The following is a 16,828-nucleotide window of genomic DNA, read 5'->3' on the forward strand; positions in this document are numbered from 1 at the left end:
CATTAAAACCTTGCACGTAATTAATTTACGTTTGCTGTGGAGCAATACTTGTATCCATGCCTTTTTAACAAATGAAAAACTACTGGATTAGTCCTGGAGCTCCCTGCTCTGCCAGGCCTCACGCTGCTGGAAGAAAGCTCTCTCCTTCCCTCCTCCCTTCCCTGCTTTCCAGACCCCTCCTAAAGGTCCTTTCCCTTTCCTATCCCTCCAACCCAGCTCTTTCATCATGGTTGCCCCACCAGGCTGCTGGCAAATGGGGGGGGGGGGGTCAGGCACGAGACCCCTGTGTTGCTGCGTGTGTCCTGGCTGGCTCTTCCCTCCTCATGCACAGGCTTCCCACTGGGATACATGCAGGAAAGAGCCATTTCGGGATGCTGGAAGCCCTGCCAGGATAAGAAGGCTGCAACCATCACCCTGGCTTCAGGCCTGCCTGTGGAGAACAAACCTTGGCAGCACGTGACGTCTTTCTTAGAGCACTTGAGATCAGCTGGTTTTAGCTACAGAAAACTGCCGGTCCTTTGTGTGGAGCCTGGGCTGGGCTGCTTCTCGTCCCAGATTTGCTCTGCCTTGGGGCACAGATGGCTTCACTGTCACTAAGGATGGTGCTGCTCGCTGGTCGCTGCGCAGGAGCGCGCAGTGAGCGCTGGATTCCAACCCAGCACAAGCTACGCTCTCTTCTTCCTCCTCCTGTCCTTCTCCTCCTCCTCCTCCTCTCCTATGCAGCCCCGGGGCAGGGACCACTGTCCCGCTCTCCCCGGCACGCTGCCCATGCGATGGGCTGGTGACAAACGGCCCTCCGGTGCATTGCCGTTATTGCTCTCATTACGGAGCCCGTGGGACTCGTTGCATACCACGACAGCCTGATGGATCTTCCAGGCTCCGCTCCTGGAGCGTGGAAACCAGGTGCAGCAAGTCAGTGGATGCTGCAGAAATCCTGGCTGTGGGAAAAGCCCATCGCCTCAACCAGGGGAACCTGTTAGTTATTTTGGATATACTGTAGGGAAACAAGGATAAACTTCCCAATCCTCATTGCAGCAGCCGGCCTGGCCGAGGTTTATTAAAAAGGATTGCTGTTATATAGCCTTTTACAGGCTGGGGGTTTTCAGATGCTCCCCTTGGAGTGGAAATACCGGAGGAGGAGGAGCGGGTTGAAAGGGTGGCTGTGTCCTTGGAAGTGTTGCGGTGAGTTGGGGCAATGGGGTGTGATAATGGCAAAGTATCCATGAGGACTGGGGCTCCATTGCCCTGCTTACCCTCAGCCCAGCCAAGGCCAGGATGAGCAAGGGGCTGGAGGCACTGGTGCTCTGGCTCTGTCCCTGCTGCCTCCTGGGGCCAGCTGATCCCATGGATGTGCAGCAGCAGCCACTGCTTAGGGCTTTGTGGGAAGGGGGAAGCTCCAGGGCAGGCCACACTTGGCAGTGCTGGAAATAGCAAGGCAAAGAGCAGCCGGGAGGGTGGGAGCAGTTGCAAGAGCACGCTGCAAAGCACCTGTGCTACCTGCACAGCACCAGTGCATGGAGCCACTGCTGCAGACTCAGTCCCCCCAGTGTTGCTGCCTTCCCTACTTGCACCCCCCAGCATACCGGGACAAACCAGGTGATCCTCAGGAAGCGCCTGCATAAACGGAGAGATCAGAATACACCAAAACCATCTGAAAAGCATCAAGCCTCTCTCTGCGGTCTGCTTTCCATTCAGGGAGGTTGCTGCCAGGTGACATGGACCCACTGGTATGTGAGTCTGTGGCTATGAGGCCAGAGGTGGCCTGGGAATCCTCCTCTGTGATCTCCCCTTCCCAAACAGCCTGACCCTCCCTGCAGCACAGGGATGCTGTGGGTGTGCAGTGAGAGGCGATGCAGCAGGGAGCATCTGCCCTGCATCCAATAGCACCTCTGGCAGCTGTGGCCGGTGTCCAGGCACCACAGTCAGTGCTGTCTGTGTGTTCCCCATGCCAGGGCTCAGCCCAAGGTCCCCAGCAGCCCCACTGGGGCAGCGTGATGTCCCATCACCAGCTGAGCCCTGTCTCAAACAGGAGTTGGAAGTGCTGTGGATCTGTTACACCCTGATCCCTCCCCCCAAGGCAGTTTGAGCTTCCCATCATTGAAGCGGGTTACACTGGTACTTTCTATATGGAGTCCCCGTTCCATGGAGTGGAGCACACTTGGGGTGCCACCCTGGCCATGCCACCCGGTGGGCTGGCTCCTGCACCGGGGTCCACAGTGCACTCCAGCATCCACCCTCCTGCAGCCACAGCTCAGGGCACAGCCCTTGCGAACACCCCAGCAGCTGCTTCGGACCCGAGTGGGATGCGGCCAAGGGTGAGTTAATAAACCTGACAGAGAGCTCCTTTACATTAAATAATTAAAATAACGTATCCAGGCCTGACGGACATCCAAAAACATCAGAGCTTTGCGGCTTTAATGAAGTTTCCAGATCTGGAGGCTCCCAGGCAAAATCCTGCCAATCCTACTCCCTACCAGCCGGCCCTTGGGAGCAGAGCCTGCATGTCCTTGGTTCCTGTGTCCCCGTGGGCACTAACACTCACAGGTTGGTGTCTTCTCCCCACTGCAGGCAAGGGTGAAGATGCTCCCAGCAAAGCCCTTCCCAGCCCAGATGCTTTTGGTGCATCACAGTGCAAGCTGGAGGGGAGCGTGGTGGTTCCCCCAAGCCCCATGCAATGGGGATGGTGCAGCTCCGTTCTACCTGTGCCCATGGTACACCCCCTCTGCAGCAGCCTCAGGACCTACATGGGTAGGTGCACTGGGGGACATCCCATGGGTCAGACAGGGTTTGCCCCACCAGATCCTGCTGTGGGTGTTCCTGATTCTGTGACAGGTCCCCGTCTGGGTCCACTGGAGCAGCCCTGGAGATGGGGACAACCTGCTGTGCTCCCGCTCCCCGGCCGGGTGCTGGATTACAGGAACCTGCTAAAGTGCTTTTCTCCTTCTCTGGCAGGTCCGAGCAAGTTTGGCTCTTACAGTTTTACCCTTTGGGCATCAGGGACCAGCGAAGCTGTTTAAAATTAAAAGTGTTATTTAATTCACACTGGGATCAAAGCATGCAGAGAAAGATGATTTTCAAACCAGCAAACCACATATAAGCACGTCTGTCACACCCAAAGGCCCACTCCCCCCACCCTGACCCTGATCCAAATCGGCCCCTGCTTGCTCCTACAGACGTCCTGGCATGGTCCCTGTGGCTCAGGCTGCGCCCCAAGCACCTTGGAACCAGCCCGTTGGTTTTGATCTCCTCGGCCCACCTTGTCTCTCACCCCTTACATGTCAGCCAAGAAGTCCATTCTCCACCCCCTCTTGTTCCTTGGCCTCATTTTTCCTTCAAGACCCCATAAACCTGACATCCCTGCATGCGATAACCATGCATTCCAGCATCCACAGCCCCTGATGGGACAACCTGGATTGGTAGAGGGTTGGAACTCAATGATCTTTCAGGTCCTGTCCAACCCAAACCATTCTCTGATTCTACAATGCAGCCTTTATACATCTCAGGCCGAGCTTTGACTCTGCCATCCTCTCCTAGAAAACTGTTGGATGAGCTAGAGGGAAGCTGGCCTTGCTCCCCTCCTCTGGATGGTTTTCCCTTTCCCTTTCCTGGAGGATGCTCATTCCTGCCAGCGTTCTCTAGGTTGCTAAGAGCCTTCCTCTGACTCTGGAGACCAGTGAGGCCGTGGTGCACCAGCCTCCACACCACCACACCAATCCCCTGGGATCCACAGGGAAGCGGCACCCAGAAGCTGTAGCCTCTGCCTGGGACCTCACGCACTCCTGCATCACCTTGAGCACAGCCTCACCAGGAAGCAACCCCTTCCCCATCTTCCTGCTCCATCTCCAGTCCTCATCATTCCTCCCATGTCCTGCATCCTGCATCCCAGATCCAAACCAGCAATGAGGATGTCACTACCATTCCCCAGGACCTTTCTTCTTCAGCCGTCCCTGAGCTGGCTCCATGCCACCCGCTATCCTGCGCTGCAAAGTGGTGTCCAAAGTCCAGCAAAATCAGAAACACTGGCTCCAGGCTGAGCAAGGCGGTTGAAGAAACTCACCAAGCGTTTCCCATCCACATCCCGTTTCTCATTCCTAACGTATGGTGCTGCCTGCTACTTCACAGCAATGCAAAGTGCCATATGAAAGCTGGTTATAAAGAGCAAAAGCAATGACTGTGGTGGAGCCCATTTTGGAGCCAGCGAACGCACCATCTGCTAAGGATTTATTACCATCCCAATTCCTAAAATGACTTTTTAATAATTTATCACATGAAGGTACATTGAGAAATGACTAAATAATTATCAGTGCCTAGATGGGATGAACATCCCTGTCCTGAGCCATCTGTGAACGGCTTCCACAGGCTCTGATGGCTCCTGGTGCAGGCACAGCCCCTCGAGCTCCTGTAGGGGACGGGACCAATGGGCACACTGAGCTTGGGGCGATGCTGGTGGTATCAGGGGAGCCTCCAGCTTCAGGGTCAGAGCCACAGAATCATACAGGTTGGAAAAGACCTCTTCTCAGATCATCAAGTCCAACTGTATCCATTGAGTATCCAACCATAGCCATCCATATGAACCCCAAGTCCCTCAAGTCAGAGGAGCCTTGTGAGATGCTGCAAGTATCAGACAAAAATCTGTGCACTCTTAATGCTGACCAAAACAAACCCGACAGCTCCCTCTGACACCAGCAGGAAAAGCCACTGATGAAGTGAGTCAGCTAACTTGCCCCAGATCTCTTCAGACCAGGCTGGGATTTCAAAAGACAACCTGGGGCAGCAAAAAAGCACACAGGAGACAGCCGGGTTTCCATAGGAAAAAAACCCTTTTATTTAACAATATATCAGGTTCCATCACGGCTCCATGGAGTTCAGATGCCACAGAGCTGGTTACCGATGCCGATGATATGCTACTGGGCGGGAGAGCTGGAGAGAAGGTGAAAGGAATCAAAAGGAGGAACATGACACGAAGAAAGAAAACTCTGCAGAGCCGGGAGCGCGGCCGCTGGGACCCACCGGGAGCCAAGGACAATCAACCAGCGCGGGAATGCCAAGCCCTGCTCTGTGACATGGCCCCTGCAAGCAGCTTGGAGACCGGCCATCCCCCAGGTAGGTTATGGCACAGAGGGTCCTCATCTCCTCCAGATCAGATACACAGCCAAAGCCCTGCATGGCCAAGCCATGTGGTACCCAAACCGCTCCTGCTGCTCGCCAGTGGCATTCCCAGCCCTGGGCCAAAGCCCCAGTCCCGCATGCCCTGCACCAGCAGTGGGCCCGGCCACACCTGAGCTCCAAGTTCAAATCCACCTCTTGACTAACGGCAGCAGAGGGAAAATGTGTCAGCCTGGATGCTCCAGTGGTGCCGGCACCATGGCAAAGGCAGCAGCCCCGCGGCTGGTTGATGGTGTCATGGATGCAGGGCTGCCCGGGAACATTGGGACTTTGCCCCATTGGGATGCAGGACCAGGGTGAGGGCGCGGATGCGACGGCATGGGATGTAGATGTGGTCACAGCTCTGAAATGTGGGAGTGCGCGGTGCGGGTGTGCTGGTGCGCGGTGCAGCCCGGAGGGAGGGCGAGAGGACAGGAGGTACCAAGCCTGCTCCAAACCACCTCACTCTCCTATAATGCAGATTCACGGGCATTCCAATGAGGAAGTGTGACTGCAGGAGCTCCCTGCTGCCTTCTGGCTGCCCCTGGGGAAGTGCCAGCATGCCGGTGACACCAGAAATGGCTTTCATGGGCATGGACACCTCCCCAAGCGCAAGGACCCTTGGCACTGTCCCATACAAAACATGGGCTCTGCTGAAGAGGAACAAGCCACCCCAGCCCAGGCACCAAACAGAGATCGGGCTGTGGTGTGCTTGCAGCTGGCAACTGGAAAACAGATAGCTGGGGAAAAGGATCTGCAACAAGAGCAGCTGCACGGGTCTGGAACAGCGGATCAGGATCTCAGGATGCTGCACTTCAGTTCCACATCCTGAGGTTCGGGCTTTTTTGGTTTAAGACAAAAAATGAGATAAATTTGGTGCTCCTTTAGTTCACCTGGTGTTGCCAAGCCTCCTGCCTGGGGCTGTGGCTCTGCCTGGACCCAGAACAGACAGAAACAAGCTGGGGATGAGCCAGGTCTGACCCTGCCATGGGTGCTGGGGCTGTCCCAGAAACCAGGGCAGAGCAGCCATGCTCTCTGCTATATCTCAGGGGGACCAAGCACCCGCACACCAGCACAGCCCGCGGGCAGCTCGGGGCTGAGCGCAGTATGACAATGTTTTACACCCGTTCTCGTGGTTAGAATTACTTTTTCTTGTTTCTTTTTTCTTTTTTTTTTTCTTTTTAGTTCTCCTTTGTTTTTTTTTTCTAAGAAAAAGCAACCAGAAAATAATTCAGAGTTTATACAAAACATCTTTACATTATTTCTTCCAAAAAAGACTAGTATTTACACAAACAAAACAAAATAAGACAAAAAAAAAAAAAAAAAGAAACCAACCAAACTTCAATGCTTTCAATGAAAAGAACCGAAGGGACACACTCCATTTCAGGACCCAGCAGACCGAGGTGCTCAGCAAAAACCAAGAGTTCAGATTTCACCCTTTCTTCACATATTTACAAGGTTTCTCAGCTGCCCCCAGCAACAGGAATGGAGGTGATGGGGCTGCTGAGCTGCAGCCCGGCTGGGGACAGCCACTGAGCCGGGTAAGAGCCACCGTCACTTTGCTTTTGGCACAACTGTGGCCAGACTCATTCCCTTCTCCTCCAAAACGAACCAAAACTAAATCATCCCCCAAATACCTCCTCCACACCAGCCACTGCTCCCTCCTGATCCACCACCGCCACTGCCCACATCAGGAACCACAGGTCACCACGCAGCAGATGGGAAAGGGCACCAGTGAGGGAAAGGGGGATTTTCTTTAAGACACAATTTGCTGTGATTTCTGAGGGCAGACCCCACTCCAACAGGGAATGGGGGGGTCCCAGCTGTGGTGGCTCCAGCCCTTCAGCAGCAGCCGAGGGCAGGCAGTGCTGGCATGGATGCAGTGGGGGAGAGGGGCTAAAAGGTGCTACATGGAGGGACCAGGGAGAAGGGCCAGGCCGGGGGGAGCACCCGCTATGGCTCTTCTCTCCCGAGGGCAGTAGCCATTTTAGGGCCCTAGAAGCCATCCTCAGTGCTGGATGCTGAGTGCAGGAGAGCAGGGGCAGCCTGCTCTGCTCCAGCCCAGCCTCCTACCTTTAACAGAACAACCAACAACACAACGCTGCGGGATGCTCCAGTCCCACTCAGGACCGCAGCCAAACCCCCAGCACAGCATCGAGCCACTGGGTTTCCCATCCGCTGCTCTGCCCCTCCTGCCACCCCTGCCCGCTCCTCGTCAAGGCACTTTTGCAGAGCAGCTCTCTCGCTCTATGGGCACTTCCTAACACGGGTTTTGGGGCCCTGGGGACAGGCAAGGACAAACCAGGCCTCGAGCCACCGCAAGCCCGCTGCCCCGGGAGCAGCACCGCCTGCCCCACGCTCACTCCCTGAGCAAAAGCAGCTACTTCTGAAAGGAAAAGAAAGCAAGGAAGGAGAAGGGGGTGGCCGCCAGCCCCCAGGCTGGACAGGCTGCAGACAGGGGGGTGGCTGTGCACCACCTGCCCTGTGTTGCTCGCCAGCATCAGCCACAGAGCTGGCAGGTCCTCCTGGGAAGATGAAGATGGGAATGATTCCACCAGAAGAGCCCAAGGCTCAACCCTTCCAGTTCTGGACAAGAGAGGGGCAAGGCAAGGGCAGAAGGGCAGAGTGAGCAAGGGCTGGTGATGCTCCTGTGTGGGAAGCATGGCAGGCAGGGGCTGGCGCTGCAGGGTCCTGTCCCCAAAGACAGGTCCCACAGAAGGGCACCGGGTTCCCCTGGTAAACCAGGCTGGGGCAGGAGCCATCGGCTCAGCTCCCAGCAAGCCAAGTATGGGGCTACAGCCACCCGTGTTACACCTCCATGGGGCTTCCAGCGCCAAGCACCAGCCTCCTCCTGGCACTCCCAGCCTCCCCAGCACCAGCCGTGGGTCAGGAATGTTTGTTTTCCAGTTTTCCTTTCCAAGAACAGCCACCCACAGCATCACCAGTTGGCGGACAAGACCGGGGGCTGCAGCTACCCCCTGGTCTCCAGCTGCCCCCTACTCTGCTTCCAGCAGGCTCTGCCCCAGCCCGATGGAAACCCTCATCAAAGGCTTTTCTCTGCAGTCGGACACCCTCAGGGCGTTGGGAAGAGCTGCCAGGCCAAGGCTGCTGCTCCGCATGGAACAGGAGGAGCACCCGGACTCTCGCGCACTGAATGCTTGAGACATGGTATAGATATTTTTTTTTTCTTTCTTTCTTTTTATAAAGAGACTAAAACAAGAGTCAACAGCTATGAACACAAAAGTTTAAAAGGGCAGCGCTGGGAGCAGCGGGGTCTGCCCCGCGGACAGTGGGATGGCGTGCTGGAAGGAGGCGATGGCATGTGCCCGAAGGCGGCGGGCCGGAATCCCGCCCGGAATTCACAAAAATAAAAATGTTACAAAAAAATTAAAATAATTATAATAATAATAATAGTAGTAGTAGTAAATCGGGTTTGCCAGCTTCCTCCCTGCACAGTTGTCTGCATCTTGGCACCTAGGCAAAGCATCCTCCTCCTCCCCACACACAGCTGCTTGCTCCTCCTCGGACCGAGGCTCCTCGCCGCGGCCCCGGCGTCGGTCCAGGCTCCGGGACCCGAGCGGCAGCCGCTGCGGCGCCAGGCGCACGGGCACTTCACACAAGGACGTAGAGGGGTGACGCGGGGAAATCCCAAAGCGAAAAAGGGGAGGTGGAGTCTCTGTGTTTGCCCGCGGTGTCCAAGCGAGCACGGAAAGGCACGGCACCCACCCCTGGCCGGCCGCAGTCCTGGAGAAGAAGAGGAGGATGCTGAAGGCTCACCCTCGAGTCTCGGGATTACAAAAGCTGAGAACTACAAAACTAAATACAAAGGGGAGAATTCAGCGCGCGAGTGTGCGAGCGAGCCATCCGCTCTCCAGCGCCGGACCCTGGCGCTCCCCGCGCCGTGCCGTGGGGTTCATTTCGCTTCCTCCCTCCTGGCGCCAGACCGCCCGTGGGGAGACCCTGGGGGCAGCTGCCCCCTGTGCTCGGCGCTCCCGTGCTCCTGCATCGGCGGCTTGCCGAGGCTGCTCCTCACACCTTGTAGTAAATGTTGGCTGGGCTCTGGGGGGGCATCTCCTGGACAATGTAGACGGGGTGCCCGTAGTCCCCGCTCACCTTCTCGTAGTGCGGGCAGTAGTTGTTCTCTGTAGTCCGTAAGGGGATGATGATGTCGCTGGGCTCGGAGCCCGCATTCCCGCTGCATTTCGGGCTGGCCAAGGTGCTGAGGGACAAGGCTGTAGCTCGCTGCTGCGTGTGCTTCCGGTGCCGTTTGCGGATCTTGATCAGGAGGACGACAAGGAAGATGATGATGAGGATGAAGATGACGCAGCCAGCGCCGATTGCCGCAAAGACAGCCACCTTGGAGCTCAAGAAGCCATCGCTGGGACCTTGGGTCTCCTGGCCGTCCTGGTTGACAGATCCTACAAGGCAAGAAGAGAGGGTTGTCAGACCCTGGCAGGCAGCCTGAACCCCATCTCTGTGAGGGGGTCTGTGCTCTGTCCACACACAGACTGCATTGGTGGGGTGAGTGGATGAGCGGTACATCAGAATCCCTCTCCACCCCTCAAACTCAGCACAACAGCTTCCCCCCCACATGCTGCCTGGGGAGGGGAGCAGCTCCCTCACCTCCAAGGGGACAGCAACATCTCCTTACCTTCCCACTCCAGTTAGACCCACCCCTCCCTTTCATCTCAGCCTGCAGGTGCTGGGCAGGGCAGGCAGGAGCCCTGGCTGCTGCAGAGAAGGGACCACATGCCCTCTCCACCACCCCAGAGTGCTGTTTCCCCTTTCCACCTCCCAGCCTATGGAGCAGAGTGCTGCTCAGGTCTGGGTGACCACCAGTCCAGACTCCCTGGGAGCCTTCACTCTGCAACAGACCTTGATGCTCTGGTGAAAGTAGGCTCTGATACCTGGAGCCCCATGATATCCAGTTACTGACCCCCTGCCTCCTCCTGACCCCTGGGCCAGGGCAGCCCCAAGTGCCCCGAGGGGAGAGTGTTTGGCTGGCCATACCGGGTGAGAAGAAAAGAGCAACTCTTCCCTACTTCATCTGATTTCACTTTTCTCTCAGCAGGGTCAGGAACTCAGGAAACCACCTTCAAAAGGCTTTCACACTGGCTCAGCTCAAAAACCCGAGGACCTCACCTCCTCCAAGCCCTCTTGGATGTACTGCAGATGGGCAGCAAGGAGGAGGAGGAGGAGAGTGCTGAAACAGCACTTCCCTGAGAAGCAGCTGCCAGGACATACCAGAGCTGGGAAAACAAACCCAAGCTGCTCCGCACTTGCAGCCTGGCTACCTGCGCTGTGCCCTGAGTGGTCCCTGTCCAGAAGGCTCAGGGCTGAGGCAAGGAGATGCTGTGAGCCACAGGGATGGTAGAGATGGGCACAATGCTTATGGTAAACCCGTTAAGTCCTTGCTCTGGAGCACCTGGCATTCCTGGGATCCATGCTACAAGCCTGGCTCAGAGCTGCCCTGCCGGCAGCAGCTACCTTCCAGCCCTGTGGGTGGGCAGAGCCTCCATCCCTCCCCTGCGTGTCCCTGTCAAAGCTCACCCGGCTTGCCGGGCTCCTCCACCGCGGGGACCTTGCTGCGCGGGCTCTGTGTGACGATCTTCACGGTGTTGTCGGCCTCCTTGCTCGGCCGACTTGTGGTCAGCTGCTCTGGGATCACTGCGTTCGGATCTGGGGAAAAGAGAGGAAGGGACAAATGAGATTCAACCTGGATGGCAGCAGCTCGCTCCTCATTACACAACTGCCCCAACAATCCCAGCCAGCCACCCCCAGAGGCTGAAGGAAGATAACAGGAGCAGTGCGAGATGCTGAGAGCAGCAGAGCAAGGCTGATCTGCTTCAGGGCTCATGGGAAGTAGCTTCCCCACCCTAATCCCCCCCCCCCCCCCCCCCCCCCCAACTTTTGTTTTCTGAGCTCCTATGCGTGGGCTGGGGCAAGTTTCTTGCACGGGCAGCAGGAGGAACAGGAAGGGAAGGCAGCCTGCCAAGGCTGCAGCACTGCTTCTTCTGTTTATTATAAGTATTGGCCCCACAGTGAAAACACAATAATGAAAAGCAGCCATCAGGAGCTGTGCATCTGAATCAGGGGCTGACACAAGCCCAGGGCATCCTAGGGCTGGGAGGCACCCAGCAGCTCAGGATGGAAGGTGCTGGGGAGCTCCCTCCAGGAGAAGAGCACACACCACAGTCCCTCCATCGGTGGTACCCTTGGTGTCCCACTGCCGCCATCAGCCTGCACTGTCCCCACACTGTGGTGGCCAGCACTGCTGAGAGCTGCCAGGACCAGCGCAAGCGCTGATGCATGCCCAACTGGAACCCCCCTCGGGCCCCCAACAGCTCACGTGGACACTGCCTGTGCCACCCCCCCACTGATGCACTTGCATGGTTCATGGGTCCCATGCTGAGCTGGCTTCCCACCACGACACAAACCACGAGGCACCACAGAACAACTACTCCATTTTAATCCCAACACACCAAGCACGTGCAAGTGATGGCAAAAGAAAAAAAAAAAAAAGAGGAGAAAAAAGAGCAAAAAATGAAATTCTGCTGAATTAACCACGGAAGCCTCCCAGGGACCAGCTGGCCCGGCCTCAGCTTCCCCACAATCCAGACCCCTACACACAGTTCAGGGGCCAACATTTTGCTGGGCAAAGGCATTTCGGTGACAGAAGACCTGAGGGTGCAGAGGGACTCACCCTGCCCCACTTTCATGACAATCTTCATGGAGCGTGTTTGGCAGACCCCTCCTTCCCGGTTCTCCAGGCCATCCAGCGTCCCGTTGGAAGTGGCTGCAAGAGAAGAGAGGAAGCGTTAGGCAGGGCTTGTGGAACCTGGAAGGACAACGCTGGGCAGGTCCCCTCTGTCCCCTAGCAGGAGCTCGGCATATTGAGGTTCATTCCTGACCCCTCATTGCGGCCACTTCTTCATGCCTCAGTCTGGCACCCACAGTGTTTAAAACACCGAGTTCTTGTTTTCTACACCTTCTGAAGATGTTTGCAGTGATGAGGATGTGATCCCTCCAGCTTCCCCTCGCTGCCACATCCACACAAGCAAACCATTATCCATGCCTGCACCCTCCTCCCCCTTTAATTCCTGGATAATTTCCTTTGCTCCTCGGTGTATAATAGGAACACATGCATATGCACAGTTTAAATTATACATATATAATTACACACTGAGCCTCAGTAAAGAATGTAAACTCAGAGCCCCAATGGGGTTGAGTGGCTCTAATTGCAGGGCAGAAGTCAGTTAAATTCACATTAACTTTCTACTTTAGCCAGCACAGATTTTTTTAAGCCTTTCAGTCCTGAGGGAGCTCAGGGAGCCGCACATCTCCGGCTGCCACCACACAGGGAGGGACCTGCACACATCCACGTGCCCGCCAGCCCTCTACCATGGCAGGGACAGCTCAGGGCAGGGGGAACATGGGACAAAATTAACCCAAACCAGAGCATGACATCATTAAGCACCTCAGTGACAGCCCCTGCTAAACACACTCAAAGTGGCTTCTAACCCCCAAAGAGCCCTCAAGTGCCCAGGGGTTGCTGTGCCCAGTGGATGGGTGATGCACTGGGTGTAGGGCATACATCCAGCTCTCCCCGAGACCAGGGATGGTCCTCAAGATGGCACCTCTGTCCATCGCAGCAAACACAAATCATCCCAGTGCTCCAAATCCAGGCATGGGGATTTATTCTGCTAGAGAAGCAACAAACCCTGGGAGAGGGATGGTGATGGCATACAGCAGGAGTGGAGCTAAGGAAAGGCGGCACAATAGAGAATCGCGAAGCTACGGGGATAGTTTTACAGAGACAAGGCAGTGAAGCAAAGCAGGATTTGGCCAGCACAGCACAGCTCAATGCCAAAACTCAGCCTCAGGGTTTCAGGTTGCCTGCACAGCCCAATTCCTGCCTCCACCCCACAAAACTCGGGTTTGGGAGGGCGGGTGACTGATGGTCGGTGGGGCTGAATCCATCAGACCCCACTGTGCGTCGGTGAGGAGGTGATGGGCAGAGGCTGAGTTATGGAGCAAGGTCTTTCTTCTGCACTGGCTTTCCCACAGCAAGACCCTTGGAGGAGGACTCAGAGCTGGGCTACGCCAGAAAGCGAGCCTGGATCACGCCGGGATGCAGCTCAAAGTCCATCAGCTCTGTCCAAACGCCTCTGTGCAATCGAGGCTCTCGTGAGAAACACCAGCAAATGTTTTACTAATCAGAAAGTCGCTGGGCCGTTTGCTGAGTTATCACCTCTCCAGCGGCGGGGTTTCGCCTGCCAGCAGCTCCCTGGATGGAGCCGTACATCCACGCATCTGGGATTCACTGCCGGGCGGTTTGACAGGAGCACTGTCAGCACAAATCCCGACGCAAACGCCTGGGAATGTAGAGAAACGCCCCCCTACAGCTCTTCTTAACCTGAATAGGCTCAAACTCCCCACATAAACATCTTAGGGAGCTAACTCCAGCAGAAGGCATAGCAGCCCAGTTCTCCCAGGCCAGAGGTGCTGGTTTGGGATTGAAATAAGCCAATATGTCCCAGCTCATGGCCCTGAAGCAGTTCCATTAACAACTTCCCAGCCCCGTGCCATGGATTGCTCCATCTTGAATAGACTTCAGCCATTGACACTGCAACACAGCGGGCAGGGAAACCAGAGCAGTCTGTAAAACCAGCCTCTGCGAGACCTCGTAAGGTCTCATTTATAATGTAATAACCTAATTATATCAGAATGATCTACAGAGTAAATATGGGTCCAGCATGGGGAACTATGAGATCCTGCAAAGGTAGAGCACGCAGCAGTAACGGAAGACAGCGTTTCCTCCAAAATAACGTTAAACGGAGATGTTGTATTCGGATACAACAAAAACATTAAAGATCCAAACAGGATGGAGGAACGGCAGCTGGAGTCACAGGGACAGGCCAGGGGACACAGCAAAGCAACCTTCCTCCTGTGCCACGTGCAGGACGTTGTTCAAGAAGCCTCCTCTTGTTCTGATCGTCAGGATGATGACAGGAGAAAGCAGCTTCGAAAGGGAACCACATGAAAAAAATGAAGCAGCTGCTTGAAGGAACACCAAAAGGGGCAGGTAAAATGGCAAAACACTTGCAAAACCCATGCCGATAGTCTCCCGTGCAGCCGCTTGAAACAAGGACACACACTACCACACTCTGTACAGATCCAAAACAGGCCAAAGCAAAACAAGATGCTCCACACAGCTGGCTGGGCTTCCAAAAGTCATAATCCCATCCAAATGGCCAAAAGAGTGCAGCTTCTGGCAGGTTTCATACAAACACTCAGGACAGACTGATGTGTTGCTGAGCCAGGGGTCCAGAGGCAAGGAGCAGAGGGCTGCAGCTAGGAGTCCCTGGTGACCCGTGGGCACTGCAAGGCTCAGATTTGGAGAGCTGATCCTCCCACTCCATTTCTTGCTTTCACAGCATTAGATCTACCAGCAGAAGGCCACAGGATCAGGCCTGCACCGCTCCAGCAGAGACGTGTGATCCAGGAGGCACGGGGTGAATAGTGAGACGAAGCCCAAAGCATCTGTGACAGTCACTGCTGTGCTCACGAGGGCAGAGCCATCACCAATCCTCAATGGCTGACGAAATTCAGCGCCAATAAATGCATAGTAACATACAGGAGGAAAAGGTAAATCCACAGGCATACAGCAGCTGCAGGGAGAGGCGAGAAGCAGCCCTGAGCCTGGGGAGAGGTGGCTGCAGGGCAGAAGCACAAGGCAGAGCTATGAAATGATCAACGAAGACAGGCAGGGAGCTGAGGACACCCAGGGGACTAGGAAATGGCAGGTCTCAAACGACAGCCGTGATCTCCACACGCCACATTTACAAGTGCAGCTCCATCACATCAATAAGGCTTGATCCAGGCAGCCCCAGCAACATGGAATGTATCGGAGCATTTTCCTGCCCCCCACTCTCCATTTTGGACTTACAGTTTGACTGTGGGACCAGGAGACCAAAAGCAGCCTCTGGACAAATGACTTCTACTCAGGCTCAAAAGAAAAGGCAGCTCCCAGTCCTGAGAGCTATTAGATGCCTTTGCCTTAATGAAGCATTAAGCCTCAGGCTGCTGAGTGATGAGGATTTAACATTGATACCATTAACCATGTAATTGCTTGTCAATTTAGAAGAGATGCTTGGTCTGCATGGAAGCACCGGCAGGACATCCACTTGCTGGCACAAATCAACCCAGTCCTCAGGCACAAGACCAACAAAACTCCACACCCCAGCCCGGTGACACAGCCCAGCCGGATGGGATGATGCCTCTGTGGGGAGGAGAGCCCCAACAACCCCATGTTTCCTTCCCCAGCAGCAAGCAGAGCCACGTGCTGTCCTCGGCGCATCGCATTCTGCCTCCCTACCGCTAGCACTCAGACTGTCACCGCAGCTTTTCTTCCTTCCCTAAAATATTTCAACTTGAGAACTTGGGCTTTGGCAGATGGGAGGCTCTGGAAGCAATACCTGGCAGCAGATGAAGGCAAGGGTCTCTTAAATGGTCAGCTTTGGACGGAGCAAGATGTTTGGTTTCTCTTCTGGATTCCCTCTAGCAGGACTCTGCTATGATTTGGGCCCCAAAGCACAATTAATGTGCTGAGACTGTAGCGAATCCAAGTCTCTTTCCTTTTATTACTCTTAATTACTCTTCCATCTGTGCACCACAGCCCTGCTCCAGACCCAGCCAGGCGCTGCATGGACGCAGCCCGAGTGCCTGCCTGCGATCTCCCCTTCACCCCCAGACCTGTCCCAGATTCACATTTCCACCACACAGCTCTAGGCAGGGGCAGCAGCACCCTGCTGGCACCCACTGCCACTGCCTGCGAGGGCTTTGGGGTGCCACCCCAGCCTGACCCCCATCCCGGTGGAGCAGACAGGGCGGTGGGAAGGCACACACTGACCCTGCTGAGGTTCAGGGCAGCCTCAGGTAACCCACAGCACAGCCATGGTACCCAACACCAGGCTGGAAGCTCCTGCTGGCACATGTAAAAACCCTACGGGTGGCCCCGAAGATGTGCCTTGCATCTCCAGTGTACTCGGACACCGCCAGCAGATCCCTGCATGAACCCATGAACAGACTCTATTTAAAATAAAATCCTAGCTCATACCACCTTTCCCCTCCTCAAAGTTGTTCAATGCTCCCTCAGTACCACGGTGTGGGTGATGCACTGCTAGGGGTGTTGCATTAGCAGAGGTGCTGCACCAGTGCCCAGCTCCATCACAGGCACCAGGCTCCCTCATCTCCCCATCCCAGCCAGGGCTGGCACCACAGGGACACACAGAGCTGCTGCCAGGTCACCGAGCAGAGGCACCCGCCTGCTCCACTGCACACAAATGCCCTGCAGCTTGGTCACAGCCCCTTCTCCTCCTCCTCCCTCTGCCGCCGCTCACAGCATCACTGTGATTATTAATATTACTATGATTTCCTCGCTGGGCCCCGCTGCAGGGAGCGAGCCCGCGTCCCCCCGCCGCACACATCATCCCAAGCCCTTCCCATTAACTCCAGCACATTCACTGGGTCGGCTGCCAGAGCAAGGGCAAGGGGCTGTGCAGGGGGAGCCGAGCCCCACGCTGTCACGCTGCCAGCGGGGCCAGCAGCAGCCTTCCAGCCCAGAGGCAGCTGCACCGGGAAGGGGCCCTGAAGCCCCAGAAATGTGTGTGCAAGCCAGGCA

The 16,828-nt window shown here is 55.9% G+C and overlaps 1 protein-coding gene across 1 annotated transcript in view; it reads right to left on the reverse strand.

Annotated features, from left to right (window-relative positions):
* Nucleotides 1-6,369: 6,369 nt before the first annotated feature.
* EFNB1 (ephrin B1) overlaps nt 6,370-16,828 on the reverse strand; it is a 51,765-nt gene continuing 41,306 nt past the window's right edge. Inside the window, exons 3-5 of the mRNA XM_061445630.1 lie at nt 11,849-11,941; nt 10,696-10,824; nt 6,370-9,563 (exon numbers count right to left, since the gene is read on the reverse strand). Of these exons, the coding sequence (XP_061301614.1) occupies nt 9,175-9,563; nt 10,696-10,824; nt 11,849-11,941 (611 nt within the window). The 3' untranslated portion in view covers nt 6,370-9,174. The remainder of the gene's footprint in view (nt 9,564-10,695; nt 10,825-11,848; nt 11,942-16,828) is intronic.

The sequence above is a fragment of the Pezoporus flaviventris genome, unplaced genomic scaffold (genome assembly GCF_033815535.1).
Source record: "Pezoporus flaviventris isolate CSIRO_AGI_PZ_B2104156 unplaced genomic scaffold, CSIRO_AGI_Pfla_v1 ptg000005l, whole genome shotgun sequence".
Taxonomy (NCBI): domain Eukaryota; kingdom Metazoa; phylum Chordata; class Aves; order Psittaciformes; family Psittacidae; genus Pezoporus; species Pezoporus flaviventris.